General features: G+C 47.6%; 1 protein-coding gene across 1 annotated transcript in view; it reads right to left on the reverse strand.

Moving 5' to 3' along the window:
* HHIP (hedgehog interacting protein) overlaps positions 1-10,279 on the reverse strand; it is a 92,665-nt gene extending 82,386 nt beyond the window's left edge. Inside the window, exons 1-2 of the mRNA XM_016190298.2 lie at positions 9,811-10,279; positions 3,571-3,763 (exon numbers count right to left, since the gene is read on the reverse strand). Coding sequence (XP_016045784.2) covers positions 3,571-3,763; positions 9,811-10,083 — 466 coding nt within the window. The 5' untranslated portion in view covers positions 10,084-10,279. The remainder of the gene's footprint in view (positions 1-3,570; positions 3,764-9,810) is intronic.
* Between the last annotated feature and the right edge of the window lie 7,651 nt (positions 10,280-17,930).

Here is a 17,930-nt window from a genome sequence, read left to right on the forward strand (position 1 = left end):
GATCAACAATCTTGTACCTGTACCTCTTCTCCTGGTCTTAGCATCTGACCCAATGCTGACATATGGATGTGTATCCTCTGGGAAGCACTCCAATTTCAGACTCTCTCTCAGCATACATACCAGAGACAAGTAATTTCCCTTCACTGTATGGATTGTTCCTGATGACAAAGAAAGCAGGAAGAGGAAGCACAGGCTGCAAGGCCTCCACTGGCAAGCGTTTCCCAGCAGAGGCTTCAGTGCCTCCCTCCTGTCCCTCTGGCCCACACACCAGTGGGCTAATAAGACACATGTGTCAGATATCTGAGCAGGGTCGGGAGCAACTGTGGACCAGAGAAACTTCAGTGGAACCAAACCCTTGACCTTGGCCTCATTAGCAATAGGATTAGACCAATTGAGCTAATTGTATACAGACAGTTCACACCGCAATAACCGACAGCTGAGGAGATGAAGGTGATAAAATTCATTATGATAAACAAGGGCAAGGGAAACAGCACGGCCAGTTGATGTCCTTTTACATGCTTCCCAGATTGCCTCACACCACCATGGAGCACACAGGGGAGCATCTCTCTGCCTCGGAATTCCTGCAGAAAGACTCCTCAGGTGAGCAAGGAGCTCCTGCCCCTTGTTAGATGGGCTTTTTGGTAGTTTGGGAAGTTACATAAATTCACAACCGGAGAAGATGATGATTGATATAACTCTAGTGTATCCTGGCTGTATGGTTATTTTACTTCTTTCCTCCATCTGAGGAAAACAAGCATCCCTTGGATATTCTGAATTAACACATCTAGAAAGTTACTGTCGTGCATAAGTATATCCCAAAGTGTCTGTGCTTCTCTGAGGCTGGATACATCATTTACGTATTTGTTTTTTTTTTTTTTGTTTTTTTTTTTAAGCAGAGCACTACTCAGCTCTGGCTTATGGTAGTATGAGGGATTGACTCTGGAGTCTCAGACATGAAACTCTCTTTGCATAGCCATTATGCTATCTACCCTCACCTACATCTTTATTTTTTATCTGTGGGCCAATGGGCTGGGCACAAAGGTGTTTTGAGAATGACCTCCCCCTTCACCATATTGCTGGGGCTCGGTGCCTGCACCATGAATCCATTGCTATTTTTTCCCTTTTGTTGCCCTTGTTGTTTATCGTTATTGTTGTTATTTTTATTGTTGTTGGATAGGACAGAGAAAAGTCGAGAGAGGACAGTAATACAGAGAGGAGGAGAGAAAGATAGACACCTGTAGATCTGCTTCACCACCTGTGAAGCAAACCCCCTCCAGGTGGGGACCCAGGGCCTCGAACCCAGATCCTTGCGCAGGTCCCTGCGCTTCGTGCCATGTGTACTTATCCCACTGTGCTACCATCTCCTCCACTTCACCTTTCTCTTGGCAAAATACATCCCTTCATGAGCCTTTCTCTTAACGTTTTTGGTGTATATTAAGATGAGGTTGTAAATGAGGACATTCAAAATATATTGGCCAGATTCTTAGAAAAATCGACCATAAATGGGCTGTTTTCCACACTTTTGAATTTCAGGGGGAAACAAACCATGAATAACATTCTATGCCAATGCCAGTAGACTTACGGAAGCAAACTGCTATACAATATTGGTTTTATGGCAATTTCTGAGGATGGAATGTTCTAGAGTTCTAAAGAGTCTTCCGTGGACAGGGCTGAGGGCAGGCTTGCCATCGTATTCATCGACTTTTAGGAAATGGTAACCTGCATGCCAACAGCCGGCCTGGCTCACACACAGAATGGTGCTCAGCCCCTCTGCCTGCAGTGCAAGCCTGCAAGTCTGTCCTTGGAAAATTCTGGCTGTTCTGGCCCCTGCTGGAGTGGGACTTTCGTCTGGTTATCTTTCACGGCAGCCTGGGTGGCCACCAAAAGCACTTGACATCTTGATGCACTTCAGCAGTTTTACATACACACCAACTTTGTAGAAAAATAAATTGGTCATTCGTCACCACATATGTTGATCTGGGGAGCAAGAGGCTTGAGGCTCTGGCTCCTGAGCTGAGCTCTCTCAAGAGGATATGGCTTGGGGGGAGGGGGAAGCAGAAGGAGTTTGTGTTTGTTTTGGAAGCTAAACTAGCTTCAAGTGTAGGAAGGCACCCCCCTCCCCCCAAAAGAGTCCCTCAGTCCAGCAGAGTTGTGTTGTATTATCTCAAGCAGATAAAGGTGTGTGGAAATGCTAAGGGTCTCCTTCAGCCTAGGTTGGTGAAGACAGACCTTCAAGCCTTAAACACTGCAGCAACCCTTTCTGCTACCTAATCTGTTATCATGTCTCTGCAGGCCACCTAGGCAGATGGAACCTGGGCTCCTTTGCTCTAGAGACTGTGATAAAGAGGGAAACAGCTGGCTTGAAAAAAAGCCTCTAAAACATGGCTGCCATGGACAGATTATAAATATTCCCACATCAGATGGGTCCACAGGCATGTGATGCACGCCAAAGAGAGGTTATTAGGAGACGTCTGTAAAATTTTTTTTTAATCTACACTTTTCTGGGTCAGAAAAAAAAAAAGACACCTCTGCAACTACATCATAGAAGCCTGAAAGCCTGACTTACCCTTTAAGTGCCTTTAGCTTTATAAACTTAATTGCAAGTAGATTTGTTTGTGTGTGCCTTAGCCTGACTAAACAGAAATCTGTCTCATTAAATTCTTTTCTATCTGTCGACGCTCCCACTAAAGCCACAACAAGCCAGGGTTTCCAAGTTTTTTGATGGTACAATTAGTGCCCACGAATCTATCTGATTATCACAGTCCAATTCATGTTAGGGAGCAGGTGTATTTAGAACACAGCAAACACCGGAATGTTTATATCTATCTTATTCAAGTCTCACAATGCAACTCTGGTAAGGAGGCCTTTCAAATCTCACCTCTCAAATGAAGATAACTTCACTTTGCCTGCCAACCTCACAGTGTTTTTCAGGGGCTAGATTGTCTTTTATGTGAAAGTGCTTTTCATAACGTGATGGGATTGTTTGTTTTGAGTCCTAATCGTACTTTATGTGAGGAAATTCCTTAAAAATCAGTAACCTGTCAGTCGCTATGCATCAGTTTTGTAAAACAGGAGACTGTCTTGATGTAAACAATGATGGGTAAAGATGACACTGACAGGGAGGGGGCAGATAGCATAGTGGTTATGCAAAGACACTCATGCCTGAGGCTCCAAAATCACAGGTTCAATCCCCCACACCACCATAAGCCAGAGTGAATCAGTGCTCCAGTAAAATAATAATAATAATAATAATTAATTAATTAATTAAAATAAAGATGACACAGACAGACAAGACACTTGTACTGTTAATCCAAGTACGCAAAGGTTTTCAAGAGCATTATCTGCTTAGCAAGCAACCTAAGACATTTCAACAAAACCAGATCCAACAGTAATCCTTATAACAGCAATATAGGTTACAGACTTGCAAAGGCAAACTAGGAGATAAAACAACAGTTATTCTGAAAGGTGAGATCACTTTTACAACTCTCCTAAGCAAGGATTAAAGGGAAAGTATCTTGGAAGGATAGTTTGCAGAAACTTCTTTACTTTAGGCATTTTTTTTTTTTTTACCTGCAATCTGGCCACGACAAGTATAAAAGAATTCTTTGCAATAGTCTTTACAGAGCAGCGGGAACAGCAGCTCTCTTTCCAAGGCTTCTTTCTCAGGCGAGTGGAACAGGCTCTGAGAGTTTGGAGAGCAAAGCGCACATCTGATTTCCTCCAGTAACTTCCCACATTCTGTGTTGTTGGTTCCAGAAAATATCTGAAAGCCAAAAATCAGGAACAAAGTGCTTTTTAGTATGTGTGTTTGGGCTTAGGTTTATTTATTTCGTTATTTTTTCCAAGTGGAAAAAGCACAAGGTAGGCTGCATGGTGGTCAATAAAATGAATTGCGTAGGGCCACGCAGACAGTCCTCCTAGGGATGGAGGTGCCATCTCATGGGCTGGCCCTGTGAGTAACCAGGTGCAGGGAGGCACCGCCCACTCTGGCAGATCCAGCAGTTCACCGTATGTTTCAGGTGTGAAGAGTGAAAGACAATCACACTTAGAGCATGACCTTCTATCACTTTACTCCATGTTCAATGGGTATGTGGGTCGCTACTTAATTTTAATCTCCCAATAATTTTTTCCAACTTTTGATAAAGCAAAGTTGTTTATAAAAGAAAGGCTCTTTGTAAAGCAAAAGAACTAAGACATGGCTTATTAGTGTGTTACGAAAACATCAGTTCCACATCTGCAATTCCTAGTGGGATATTCTCCAAAGATGTCATGTGAGTGGCGTTTAAAATTTTCAATTACATTTCACTCTATAGATTGCCCAGGGAGAGCTTCTGATAGTAAAGGAAATTTCTCCCTTTCATGATGCATAGAAGTTAAATCTGAAACTGAATCTAACAGGTTTATGACCATTTAAAAAATTTTTTTTATTCACTATATCTTAGCCAGGAAAAACTTGCTAAGTAGCTCCTAAAGTATGTTAGATGTATGCATAAACACAAGGGTTTAATGAAAGTGCTTTGGTATAGTGATTAGTGAGCTTTAAAGGAAAAGACTGGGGCCAGGTGGTGGTACACCGGGTTAAGCACACATAGTATGAAGCGCAAGGATCCCGGTTCAAGCCCCTGGTTCTCCACCTGCAGGGGGGTGGTCGCTTCACAAGCAGTGAAGCAGGTCTGCCGGTGTCTATCTTTCTCTATCCCTCTCTGTCTTCCCCAACTGTCTCAATTTCTCTCTGTCCCATCCAACAACAAAAATGGAAAAAAGGGCCACCAGGAGCAGTGGATTTGTAGTACAGGCACCGAGCCTCAACAATAACCCTGGAGGCCAAAAAAAAGAAGAAAAAAGAACAGAAAAGATGTACTGTTATGATTATTCATATAGTAATTATGTGTTTTATTTCAATAAGGCCAGCTTGAGAGTTTCTGGTTCAGGAGGTCAGTGCTTAGTAGATGAGAAAGAGCTCACTGTCTAGTTTTCGTCTTATAAAACTGGCTTCAGTGACTCTTCTAAGAAATATATAAGGCAAGCATCAACACAACATCTGAGACATAGAACGTAGTGCTACCTAAGTTGAGCACAGCTGGATTTTTTTCCATATTAAAAAAGCACCAAAGAAAGACTGAATTTTATACCTTTTTCCAGTTTGCAAAACAATATTAATACTTAAGTATTTTCTAGAACTCTGACCTGAAATTAATTAGTTTTAAGTTCTAAATAATCACTTATGGCAAATATTTAATTTTCAAGTCAAGGCTCTAATTAAAGCAAGTTTTATAGCTTCTGTTTTTTAGGACAGATTACTCGAGGTGATCATCTAGTTTGGATGTGAAAGAGAAGAGCAACTAAAAGCAATTGCTGATTATAGACATGCTCAGCTTTTAGCATGTAGTCACTGAAAGTTTAACTTCCATGTTTGAGGAAAAAATATATATGTACAGTTCTAACTACAGTATTCAGAAAAGTTACTACTCCCCATAATTGGATGTTTCCATATTGATTTTTATCAACTTATTTAAGTGACAATTACTTGGATGGTTAAAGTTTGTCAAAGAGGACATACACCAGACATACAGAATTTACATTCAAAGAATGTTTTAAATGTCTCTTATTGTCCATTCTCTAGCAGATCTCACCAGATCTACTCAATATTAATACATCTAACTTTGTTGTGTGCTTATCAGTCCACTAAGAACAAAGCAACTCCATGCAAAATTCTAAAGGCTCCTCTTACTACGGAAGAAAAAAAAAAAAAAACGAATGTAATCACCTTTGACCTCATGGAGCATACAAGCATACTTTTTTTTTTTTTAAGTAGCTGAAACAACCCCCCCCCCCCCCCGGGTGCCTTAAAGAATTTTGTTTTTTACAATTTTTGGAATGTGTCCTGGCCACAAGTTCACTCATCAAATGATTCAGAAATAGGATTCAATAAATTATCTGAAATCAAGTACAATATTATTCTTTGTGAAGTTGCATGCTGTTCTGGCCCAGCAGGATGGTAACATTTGGCTCTGTGTGAGGTCTGCAGTATAAGTACCTATTTGAAGATAGATAGAGCCATCATTCTGGGTTTGGTTTCAATGAACCAACAGTCTTACTGAAGTCAATTAAACTGGCTCACCCCAAAGCTGCAACCATGCTCTAGACAGCTACGTTCTGATGTTGTGGAAGGGGAGTTTTTCTTCTCTTTTGCCTATAGGTCTGTGTCTGTATATGCCTTTAACTTTAGGTCTGACAAAGTCATCAATCTTATGAAGACATTTAATCCAATTTCCTGTTTCAATTTTTAAAAGCCATACACAAAACCATCAAATTATAGTGGTTTAAGCTAAATAGACTTTGGAAGTCATGTAAAACTTGGAAACATTGTTACAGCATGCCTAGTAATGATTGTGGCTGTTGCTGACTAATTTATAACATCTGGAAGGTCATCCTTTAATCTTGAGCCACGTGAAAGTCAAATCTGTGGAAGAAAGGTAAGATAAATATGGAAATACATGGCAGAGCGGGGCCTACACGTATGGCTTGTCAACAGTCAGTAAAACGGTGACTGAGACCCTCTGTATTTCTCCTTATTTGTCAAATCACTGAACAAAGAGGATACAAAGGCACCCACACGGGTTGGACGAGCGGACAGGAGGAGAAAAAGACATGACAGTTTATTAAGATGTCACTTTAGGATCACCCGGTGCACAGAAAGTTATTTCTAAAAATCATATGCCTTCAAGGTTGTTCAGCTGTCAGGGTTGAACACATGTGTCTCTGGACTATAGTGCTGGATTATGTCATTAGAGAGTTCAGTTTCAATTTTAGGCTAATATGTAAATAGATCATTGTACAAAGGCAGCTGTTAAAGGGACCCCAGGATGAGTTATTTGTTTAGTTGGATGTGTTCAACAATAGCCTTTGTCCCTGAAAGAGCCAGAGCAAACAAATGATTGTAAAAAGACACACTTGAAAACAATTACTGTTTAGCACCCATTCCTTGACAGCTTGGGCTGTGACACCACCCACGGTAGAGAGAGCTTCTGTGCTTCTCTGGCTACAAGTTTAGTTTCAGAAACGAGAGTATTGCAGTTTGCTGGGGATTGAATTTGGCTAGCGGGAATTAGATCCTTTTAGCATGTTGTTTTTAGAAGATGAAAAAATAAAAAACATGCAAAGCTATGCGAGCTTCCCAAAACCTGACAGTACCTGTTGGCAACTAGCAGTCTTGTCACAACACACAGCATTATTATTATTATTATTATTATTATTATTATTATTATTATTATTATTTTAACCAGAGCTCTGTTCAGCTCTGGTTTATGAGGGTGCGGGGGATTGAACCTGGGACTTTGGAGCCTCAGGCATGAGAGTCTGTTTGCATAACCATTATGCTATCTACCCTCCACCCCCCACAGCATTATTAAAAGTGACAAAAATTAACCTAGAAAAGCAGAGCTTGATGGCTAAAGAACTGAATTCGCTGTTAGTTCATTCCATGTTAGTTCAGAAAGTAGATCTAGTCGCACAATTGACTGTGCTCTATATTCCAGCCCAGTTTGATCCATGAGGTTTCTTCTTCTCATGGAAAGAAAAAAAAAGCCTCTCTTATCGTTTCTTTAAAAGATCATAAACAAACAAACAAAGTATCTTTCAAACAGTCATCATCTCTTCTGTACACACATTATGAAATAAGACCCTAACATTTATTATAAGCCAAGAAGGCTTGCAGGGGTGGCGCGGAGGAGGGGGGGTGAAATACTTAAGTTTATTATAAAATATCATGTTTTAAAAACTATTAAAACTCGAGAACTAATGTAGCTCCAGATTGCATATGTCGAGCTCGGACAATTTGGGTATTATTGGTTGATAAGCCACTAGTCAAGGAACCAGCAAAAAGTCTAGTGGACCAGATTGAATTCAGACACATTTTCCACAGGATTAGTGGTTTGCTGGTGATTTGGAAGCATGTAAAACTTTCACACTGGAAAGGAACATGGATCACAGACCTGGCAGATTGCTTCCTAGAGAGTGATTTCTTCTTTGAATAAAAAAATTATTTTTAATATAATGTCTCTTTAGGGTTCTAACTCTATCCCTCAGCCCTTTCCTTCACACTACATTTGGTTAAGAACCGAGTTTTCATTCCTGTCCCTGGAAGTGTTCAGTACTGCAGGGTGGCTGCAGGTCCTGTCTCTGCGCGTGGTGTGCACTGCACACACAGGACGGCAGCCCATGGCTCTAAATTTCTGGTTTCCCTGCGGATGATGTGAATGTAGCTCTTCTGTCACTTAATTCAGTTATAACACAGGAGCTTAATGGCATCGCCCTGAATACCATGCTGGACTTTCTGTCCTCTGAATCTTAGCCTCTTGCGCTGCATATGGGAAGAATAAAGAGAGACTTGGAGCTGAAAACCTGCAGCAGCACAGTTCTCACTCATCTGGGAATAGAAGGAGTTGGACAAATGCTCCCTCAAAAGGCATGAACATTTGGACAGAGCTGGCAACTGAAAGAGAATGATGTTCTCTAGTTTCACCCATTAGTGAACCAACTAACAGACACAATGGTGTTGTTGTTATTCTTTCGCCATAAGCAACAGGACTCTGTGTGTGGGCAGCAGTTTAGCTGGGAGGAGGAGAAGTCGACCCCTTTTTGTCCTATTGATTTTTTCCTATTTGCATGACTTGAGCAAATTAAATGATGCAATATGGCTTTTTGTTACAAAACAAAGTGAGAGATACCACCCAGACACATATGTTGATTCGGAGGAGCCCTTTACATGAGAATAGAGTGAAATCTACCATGAACTAAGCATAAAAATTAGATTCAGCCTGGGTACTTTTCTCTTTTAATGCCTGGGCCAGCGAAGACTGAAGACCAAGTTTTCCAAGAGTGTCTCAGACCTTGACAACTGCGGTGTAGTAACAGAAGAGTTCTTCATTAAACAACAACTAAAAAAAGGGTGGTGGGGGGGGGAGTGGGAGGTGGGGATGGGGAGAAGCAAAGACACCTGATTGTTCATTTCGCGTGCTGGGGTTGTTAATGACAGTGGAGCCCAGTCCTAGCGGGGAGGGCCGGAGGGGTCGGTCCCTGGGAGGAGGATGCTGCCCGCTCGGACCTGCCCCCGGGCTCATCCTGCCCTCCCCGGGGACCTGGCGATGCCCAGTTCTTGCAGACGCCGGCCTCCTGTCCAGCTCTGCGCAGCCAGCTACCTGCAGGGGAGAGTGCCTGCACCCCGCTGCAGACACCACCACCTGACACCCACCAACGCTCCACCGGGTGCTGTCTAAGGTGCCTCACTACTACCTCGCTAGACACCCCGCTCCGACGGGGCTGGGGGACCCCCTTTAAGCAACCAGGGTTGAGCATCCTTCCTCGCTCCGTGCTCCCCCAGGCGAGCATATGGGCAGCACCATCGTTCATCCTTGACACCCTAGAAAACTGCTGGGAAGCTGCCTCCGTCCCCCCACCTCAAGCACTCAGGAGAACGCGGGGCTGTTTCAGCGCGACCCTCATCCCCACCCCACCCCCGCTACCGGCTGGGTCGCCCGCAGCATCCCCTCCCGGGCTGCGCTCCCACCGGGCACCCCATCCAGACGCGCCCGCACATGGGCGCAGTCACCGCACGGCACACACCCCCGCCCCACCACCGCCACCATGCCGCTGGGAGTCCCCAGCACCTCCGGCTGGAGCCGCGAGGTGTGCGGGAGAGCTCCCCTCTCTCTCACACACACCGGTACGCTGGGAGTCCCCAGCATCGCGGGCTAGAGCCGCGAGGCGCCCCGGGGAGCTCCCGCGCCCCCGCCCCTCCCCGGCGCCTACCTTGTGCTCGGGGCGCCCGGCGCTGTCAGCCCGCGGGCAGCAGGACAGGCGCGGGTACAGGGCCCCGCACGGCGCCTCCCCGCCGCCCAGCGGCTCCAGCTGCGCCGTCACGCGTCGCTCCCGCCTCCGCAGGCGCCGCGGGGGGGCCCCGCTCAGACAGCGCCGCCGCCGCACCCCGCCGCCCTCGCCGCGCTCCCCGGGCCGCGCGTCGCCCTGGAAGAAGCCGAGCGCCGCGGCCAGCAGCAGCAGCTGGAACCACGGCCCCCGCAGCATGGCCGGCGGCTGCGGCGGCGGGACCCCGGGGCGCGGGGTGCGGGGTGCAGGGGCGCGGGGTGCGGGGAGTGAGGCCGGGCTGCGGGGGCGCGGGGTGCAGGGCCGTGGCGCGGGGGCGCGGGGAGCAGGGCCCGGGTGCGGGGCCGGGGTGACGGGGTGCCGGGGCGCGGGGATGCTGCGGGCTCCTCCGCCGGCGGCTGCCGCTGCTCGCACGGCCTCTCATGTTTCGCTCTCTCTTTTCTTCTTCTTTTTAACCCGCGCGCGGGGAGGTGCTGCCACCGCGCGCCCCTTGACGTCACCGCCGCTCCCTCCCGGGCGGGGGGAGGGGAGAGGGCGGCCCGGGGGCCCCCAGCGGCGGGGAGGGGGCGGGCGGGGCCCGGAGCCTGCGCGCCCACGGGGTCGAGGCGCCCCGCGGCCTGGGAGGGGGCCCGAGGCCCCAGGCCCCATGGCTCCCCCCAACCCACTCCGGGCTCCCTCCACGACACCCCCCCTCCGGAAACGGGGCTCCCGGAGAAAGTGAGTAAGAAGCGGGGTGAGAGGCGGTGAACACGGAGGGGCGCAGCCTGGGGCTCCCACCTTGGGGCGCGCAGAGCCCAGGGGCGGGGGGCGAACGAACCCTCTTGCCTCTGCCCGCCAGACCCCGCTTCCCGAGTCTGTTCGGGCGCTTCTCCAGGTGAAAATCTTCCCGGGGTCCGGTTTAGAGCCGAGTGGTTTCTTTTTTTTTGGGGGGGGGGTGGGCACCCAGATCTGCTCGTCGCTGGGTAGGTAGGTAGGTAAGTAGGTCGGTAGGTGGAGAGGACAGGCTGCTCCAGTCCTGCGCGCTTTCCGGCTGACCCCAGCTGCTGGGCCGAGGGTGGCTGGGGAACTCGGGGCGCAGGCCTCCTGGATGGGGGCACCCCCTGGGCTGCCCCCCCTTCCGATCCACCTGTGCGCGGGACGCGGGACACAGCCGTCCAGGCCTGGTGGACAGAGCACCTGGGGCGCCGCCTCCATTGCAGATGGAAAGAAAAACCCAGTAGGGTGGGGGCACCCTTCAGCCCCCCCGGGGGGTCAGGCACAGAGGCGCGGGTTCTGCGGGAGGGGTCCCTGTCAGCCCGAAGCTGAAATAAATCCTGCCCCGCGCCCTCCAGGCCCCTAGCTGGACCGAGTCCGCAAAGCAGAATGTCTGCAAAGAGAGCTGGACACTGTGGGGACCCGGCCTCTGCGGACCTCCAGGCTGGCCTCAAACCCGCCCCTCTGGGTGCTGCTGCTTGCCCGCGGGGGCGCTGGACAGGGAGGCTGGCTTTCGGGTGCACGGGTCTGAAGAGTCCATGAGGCAAAGGTTGTCCTTCTGGGCAGCATAGGACTATTCTCCTTATTTGGGTCTGGCGCGCACAGAGGGTTCGTCCGTCTCCTGGGAAAGTTGGAGGAGCAGAAGGGTGGTCAGAGACTCAGTTTCTTTGCCCAGTGGCCTTAGTGATGGTCACTCGAGACCAATCTTGGGCTCCTGTGGCTTCCAGCGCCCTCGGAGGCACTGAGGGGGTGTACCGTGTCACCCCCCCCCCAAAAAAAAAAAAAAGAGGTGAGGGATTGGAGTGACAGGGAAGAAGTCTTCTAGGCTAACTCCGGAGACAGAGCCCACATTCCTTCTGTATGAATATGAGCAAATGCCACTTCTCCTCCTACAGCTTTTTTTTTTCTCCTTTTTATTTTTTTCCCTGATATATTTTCTCTACCTTGAGGATTTAAGTATAAAATAGATACTAGAATTATGGAACTTGACAACTTGAAACTCTTATAATAAACAGGCCTTGAGGTAAAGCCCAAGGAAGTTATTTGCACAATCTCATCTGATTTGCAGTCATCTAGAAATCAGGACCCAGAAGGGCTGGCGAGACAGCTCACCCAGGAGGGCCTGCTTTGCCATCATGTTCTCAGTTGGCCCTGACCCAAGCAGCCTGGGGGAGGTTTGTGTGCAGTGCAAACTGTCTTTCTGAAAAAGTCTGCCTGGAGTGGGGAGGTGTTGACTATGACCAAAACAAACAAGAAAAAAAAAGTTAAAAAGCAGGACCCAGAGACCCAACCCACTGAGTGGATTTCTAAGACTTTGCTCCCAAATGCCAGCTGCAGGTTCTTTGTACTGAACAGAAATCTGTTCAAAATCACACTACTAGGAACTCAGTGGTTTGAGCTCCCAGTCTCAGTGATGAATTATTCATCTTAGTTTTGGAACAGGTCTTCCCGATGGTGTGTATTTCAAGACTATAGACATTTAAAGGTAAGCTTTGATCTTTATTTATTTATTTTTTTATTGCTACCACAGTTATCACTGGGGCTCAGTGCTGGCACTACAAATCCATAGCTACTGGTGGGCATTTTTAAACAAATTTTTTCCTTTCTATTTTTTTCTTATTTGACAGGGAAGAGAGAAAATGAGAGAGAAGAGTAGACAGAGAAGAAGTCACCTGCAGACTTATTTCACCACTTGTGAACTGTCCCCCCCACCTTGCAGATTGGGAGCCGGGATTCAGACCCAGGTCCTTGTGCCTGGTGATATGTGTGCTTAGCTGAGTGTGCCACCTGGCCCTTAAAACCTTTTTTTTTAGGTGGTGTAAGAGAGCTGGGCATGTGCCTTGCCAAGTGCCACCCAAGTCTGAACCTGGTACCACACAGTAGCTGCTGTGGCACTCCGGGAGACTGTGGTGTCTCTGTGAGTCTGTCTGTCTATATATCTGAATGAAAAAGTGCCATGAGAGGGGCCAGGTGGTGGCATACTTAGTTAAATGCACGGATCACCATGCACAAGGACCTGGGTTCGAGCCCCTGGTCCCCACCAGCAGGGCAAAAGTTTCACAAGCAGTGTAAGCAATGCTACAAGTGTCTTCCTGCCTCTCTCTCCTTCTCTGCCAACCCCCACTCTCAATTTCTCTCTGTGGTCTATCAAGTAAAATAAATACATTTTAAAAAAAGAAAAAAAGAGTGACATGACAGTGGGCAAATCATGAATGCAGGAGGCTTTGACGCTAAGAAAAAAATAATAAAACCTTAAAAAATATGCAGCCGTTATAACCTATGACCCTTAGCTTCAAGACAGTTTCTCAGAACTTGCTGAAATGAGAGATCCATGTTCTCTTTTGATACCTCGGAGCTAGAATTGATTCCATCTGTTGTTACTCATGAATGCCTGATTTGGGTCACTTCTGGGACAGCTTGTCCTTGGTACCACTGATAACAGTCCCCGAGTGGTTCTTCAGCCCTCTTCTACAGGCGAGCTGACTTTACATTTCTTTTACTGCAGAGGGACATTGCAAACCTCACCTGCAGCAGACTGACATCATGTTTCTTTGAGACCATTCGTCAACGCTGGGTTATTTTCTAAGGTCCAATCACAGAAGCCTACCTGGAGGCAGCACAGCCCATGCACACTTGAACATACCAAGTGCTTCTCTTCACCAGGGGTCTCTCTCATCAGCTGAAGCACCGAAAGTGCTGAGAAGAGACAGGACCTCTGCCCAATGGGGTGCATCCAGACAGAGAAAACTGGGTCATTATCATTATCATCACAGCCTCTCCCCCCACACACACCAGCTGCCCGCCAGCAGCCCCCAAGGCACCTAGCTGAGGACGGGCATGAGACTGACCTATGCCCAGGCTCCACTCCCCCAGCAGAGGGTATTGGCCCAAGGTCCCATCTGCCTAGAGGGGGCTTTTCCCTCGTTTGCACCAAGGTCCCTCTGTGCACTGGTGCTGCTCAGACCATTACATTGCCACACCTCGGTCCTAGCCAGCTTCTAATAGTCCTCACTTCTGGGTGGATGAGAGATTCCCATGAGCAAATGAGAGTTAGAAAAAGATGACTGCCTGACTAGAGTTGACACCAGCTCACAGGTGAATCTCAAAGTGTCGCAGTGGGTGTGAACACAGTCAGGATCCTCCAGCCCCGGATGTGAGTGACATTTGACTATCCTTACCTGTATGTGTTAAGGAGGTCTCTGGAGGCAGACTTCTGTTCACGGGCATGTAGCTCAACCTAAACCTGATAAGTCTTTAAAATAAAACTATTCTGGGCATCGGGATTTGTCATATGTGTGAATTTGTGGCTTTCACAGAAACTCAGACTATTTACTTTGACACAAAATATCTGTAGCAACCCGCACTGTGTTAAGTTCTACAGTCACGGAAAAAATAGCCAACACCCAGAATCTGGGTGGGGAGAGGGGGTGGGTAATCATCTAGTGAGGAAAACAAGTGGATCACCATGACAAGTTGTAGTGAGGGCTGAGAAAGAAATGCAAAGGGTTCTGGGAGAATTCTCAGTGTGAAAGCATAGGACTTGCATGCCTGAGGCCCCAGGTTCAATCCCCAACACTGCCTTTGTGGCAAAATTGAGCTGCATTCTGCTCTCTGCCCGCCCGGTTCACTGTCTCTAATAAAATAAATCTTAAACAGAAATGCCAAGACAGAGGAAAGCAAGCACATTAATTTCAGATTAAGGGACTGGAAAAAGCCTCCTTTTGAAGATGGCATTTCAGTTGAGACTTGAGAGTGAGTCAGAGTGATGTACGCAGCGACTCCACCCTTCTGCATAAGGTATGGAGGCATTTGACTTTGGACTAGAATGTGGTGCGCTGAAGCCAGGGAACACCCAGCATGCAACAGATAACTCGGAAAGGAGAGGCTGCAGGCCCAGTTCACGGTATAGCTGCTGCCAGGCTCCGGGTAACTAATGAAGTCATGGCCATGCGTTTCTCCCTTCCTGGATCTCCACTCTGCTTCTTGGAGCTGCTCTCCTTCAAGGGTCTCTTCTGCTATCGTTTCTCAGCTACTTGGTGTACACGCACTGCAGCTGCTCTGTGCCTGGTGCATTGTACACTTCTGATAGAGGTGTCCACGTAGCTGGGGGCTGAGACCATGGGATGGTAAACTTGACAAGAGCAGGACTTAACATTTCCTTCTTCTTTGGTCTCCCCAGCAAGGTGCCAGGACCGACCTCTCAGTAAATACTGCTGACTGGCCAGTATGGTGGACTTAATGTATATTTTTTACATTTTTATTAGTGACTTAGTAATGATTAATAAGATTGTAAGATAACGGCTATAATTCCACACAGTTCCCACCACCAGAGTTCTGTGTCCCATCCCCTGTACTGGAAGCTTCCCTATTCTTTATCCCTCTTTGGGAGACTTAATACTTTTGAATGATTTAACATGGAGAGCCAAACTGAGCTACATAGAAAGTTCATGTGTTCAAAGGGGAAACACAGCTTAAAGTGGGTGGTCATTAGGAACCACAGGAGGTATGGAGATAAAGGGATCCCACAAAGGCAATGGCAGGACTGTCAGTGATGGGGGTGTGTGTGGGTGGGTGGTCCTCATTCATTCTTGCCCAAGCTGGCTTTTGCTGTCTGCCAGCACCTTCTCTGGACTCTGGGACACGGCTCTGAACAAAGCTTCTCTCACAGAGCCCAAGTGCTGATGGAGACAGATGAGAGGGACAAACGATGTCACAAGGTGCAGGGTGCTGTTGAGAGAGGGACCATGAGGAGAGAGGTGCCATCCCTGGGTCCAGGTTGCCAGGGGAGGAATCTCCTGGAGGCAGTGGGGCTCTCTGCTTGCAGCTGTCTGTCAGCAGAACGCAGGTCGAGTCCAAGGTCAGGGAGCAAGCATGACTGGTATGCTTAAAGATTAGTAGAGGCCCTTGCAGCTGGAGCAGAGCAGATGACAGAAGAAACGACAAGAAATGCGGGCAGAGTAGCAGCCAGGGCCGGTGCTTCACAGGGTCTAGTACTCGCTGCTCTGCACTTGGGCTTCTGCTCTGCAGAATGTGGTCATTGCTCTGCAGGTCTGCCTGGAACTTGAGAAACGGCTAGACTCCATTTCTCCCAAGTGGATTACATGTGGGGAACTGATTAAGTGGGTGTCAGGAAAGTGAGAAGTAAAAAAGGGGACATTGAGGTGAAGCAGTGACAACAGCGGAACTCTCATCCAGGGACAGCAGCAGCTGGGGGGGGGAGAGAATCGAGGAAGTACTGAACTGGTCCACAGACTCGGAAGCTAACTGATACTCCTGTAGGGAGTGAGGAAGCAGGGCTGCTGCTAGCCCCATGCTCAAGAGGGGGGCATGGGGTTGACTGTGGGAGCACAAGGAATAAGCTGGGGAGTGGACCCAACTGGCACCCTCAGGAGCTGTCCTTTCGCTGGGTTACCAGAACAATGCTGCATAGAGCAGGACTGTAGTTCTGAAGTCTGGGAGTCTGAAAGCAAGGCTGACTCTCCTGGGCCAGGAGGGAGAATGTTCTGGGCTCCCATCCTGGTTCTGGCAGCCTCAGGGGCTGCTGCCTCTCTTTAGTCTGTGGATGGCATCTCCCCCTGTTTTCACGTGCCTGGCTCTCCAGCCTCTCAACCCAGAGGGACGTCAGTGGGGTTAGGCTCCACCTCGTGAACAAAGAGCTGATTTTCCCAGGAGCTGGGGCTTAGGGCTTCAGCATCTTGGGGAGAGGAGGAAGGCACAGTTTAAACCACATACCCAAGAGAAAGGGCCATTGCCAGGGTCACCTAGGTGGGAACAGCGAGATGAGAGGAGGAGTGAGTCTCTTGTCTCATTCTTCTGCTTTCCAGCCTTTCGTCTGTGCCCAATCTTGGGTCAAATTGTCAAAAAGCAGAGCAGTAGATCCCAAGACAGGAATCCTTGGGCAAATGCTGCGTGGAAGGATTGCCTTCGGGAAAAGGGAGGGAAAAGTAGAAGGAGAAGGCTGGGGAGGAAAACTGGGAGGAAGCTAAGGATGTCAGCTGAATGCTTGCTTCCACCTGAATCCAGAGGGAGCTCTAGAGCATGAATTCCTCTCAAGTCGAAGTGATGGTGGGGAGGATCAATCTTTGTTGTTGTTGTTTAAATCTACTGTTTTTTAAAATCTATCAGTTGACTTTATATGTGCATATTGCCCTGATAGGGCCATGAGCCCCCAGTACCCGCATTTCATTCCGCCAAGAAAAATTCTCTGGAGAAGTGGGTAGCTATCTAATCTGTTTGCAACCTCACGGGCATTTACATAAATATTTTTAAAAACTTTTATTTTATGAGAGAGTCCAGAGATGGGTGTCCTGGTCATACGTGAGGCCAGGGGTCAAACACGGGACCTCAGAGTTACAAAGCAGGCACTCTCCCCACTGACTCACCTACTTGACTATAATCTTTTGAATTTCTCTGTGTCTTCAATCTGGGATGATTTTTTTTTTCCAGATAGAGAAAGGGGTGGAGGGGGAGACAGAGAGAGAGGGAAAGCTACTATAGCTTTCATAATGTTGTCTTGTACTCCTCTGGTTTTCAGAATCTGGAATAGTGTCACCTTTCTTGTTCCTGAATTGACAATTTACGTCTTCTTTCTCATCTTATTAAAATGCTTCAAGGTTTATTAAGTTTTCTAGTTTATTTTTTAATTTCCAAAGAGCCAGTTACTGGTTCTATTGATTTTTTTTCTATTTAATTTTTGTTTAGGAAAAAAAAATATGAGAGAGACACAGAAAAAAGGAAAGAAGATGGAGGGGCAGTCAGCTCTGCCATATGGAAATGCTAGGGCTTGAGCCTGGAGCCTCTGGGGCCTTAGTTATGCACATTTTAGGCTTTGCCAGGTTGAGCTATCTCCCCTGTCCTAAGTTAAAAGAGAAACTAATTGATTCCCTTCTGACTCATTTATTCTCTTCTGCTGCCTTTGGGTTTCATTTGTTCTGATTACTATATATTCCCCTTCCCCCCAGAGGCAAGCTGAGGTCACATGTCTGGGAACTCTCTCTTTTTTTTTTTATTTACTTATTCCCTTTTGTTGCCCTTGTTTTATTGTTATTGATGTCATCATTGTTGTTGGATAGGAC

The sequence above is a fragment of the Erinaceus europaeus genome, chromosome 19 (genome assembly GCF_950295315.1).
Source record: "Erinaceus europaeus chromosome 19, mEriEur2.1, whole genome shotgun sequence".
Classification (NCBI taxonomy): Eukaryota; Metazoa; Chordata; class Mammalia; order Eulipotyphla; family Erinaceidae; genus Erinaceus; species Erinaceus europaeus.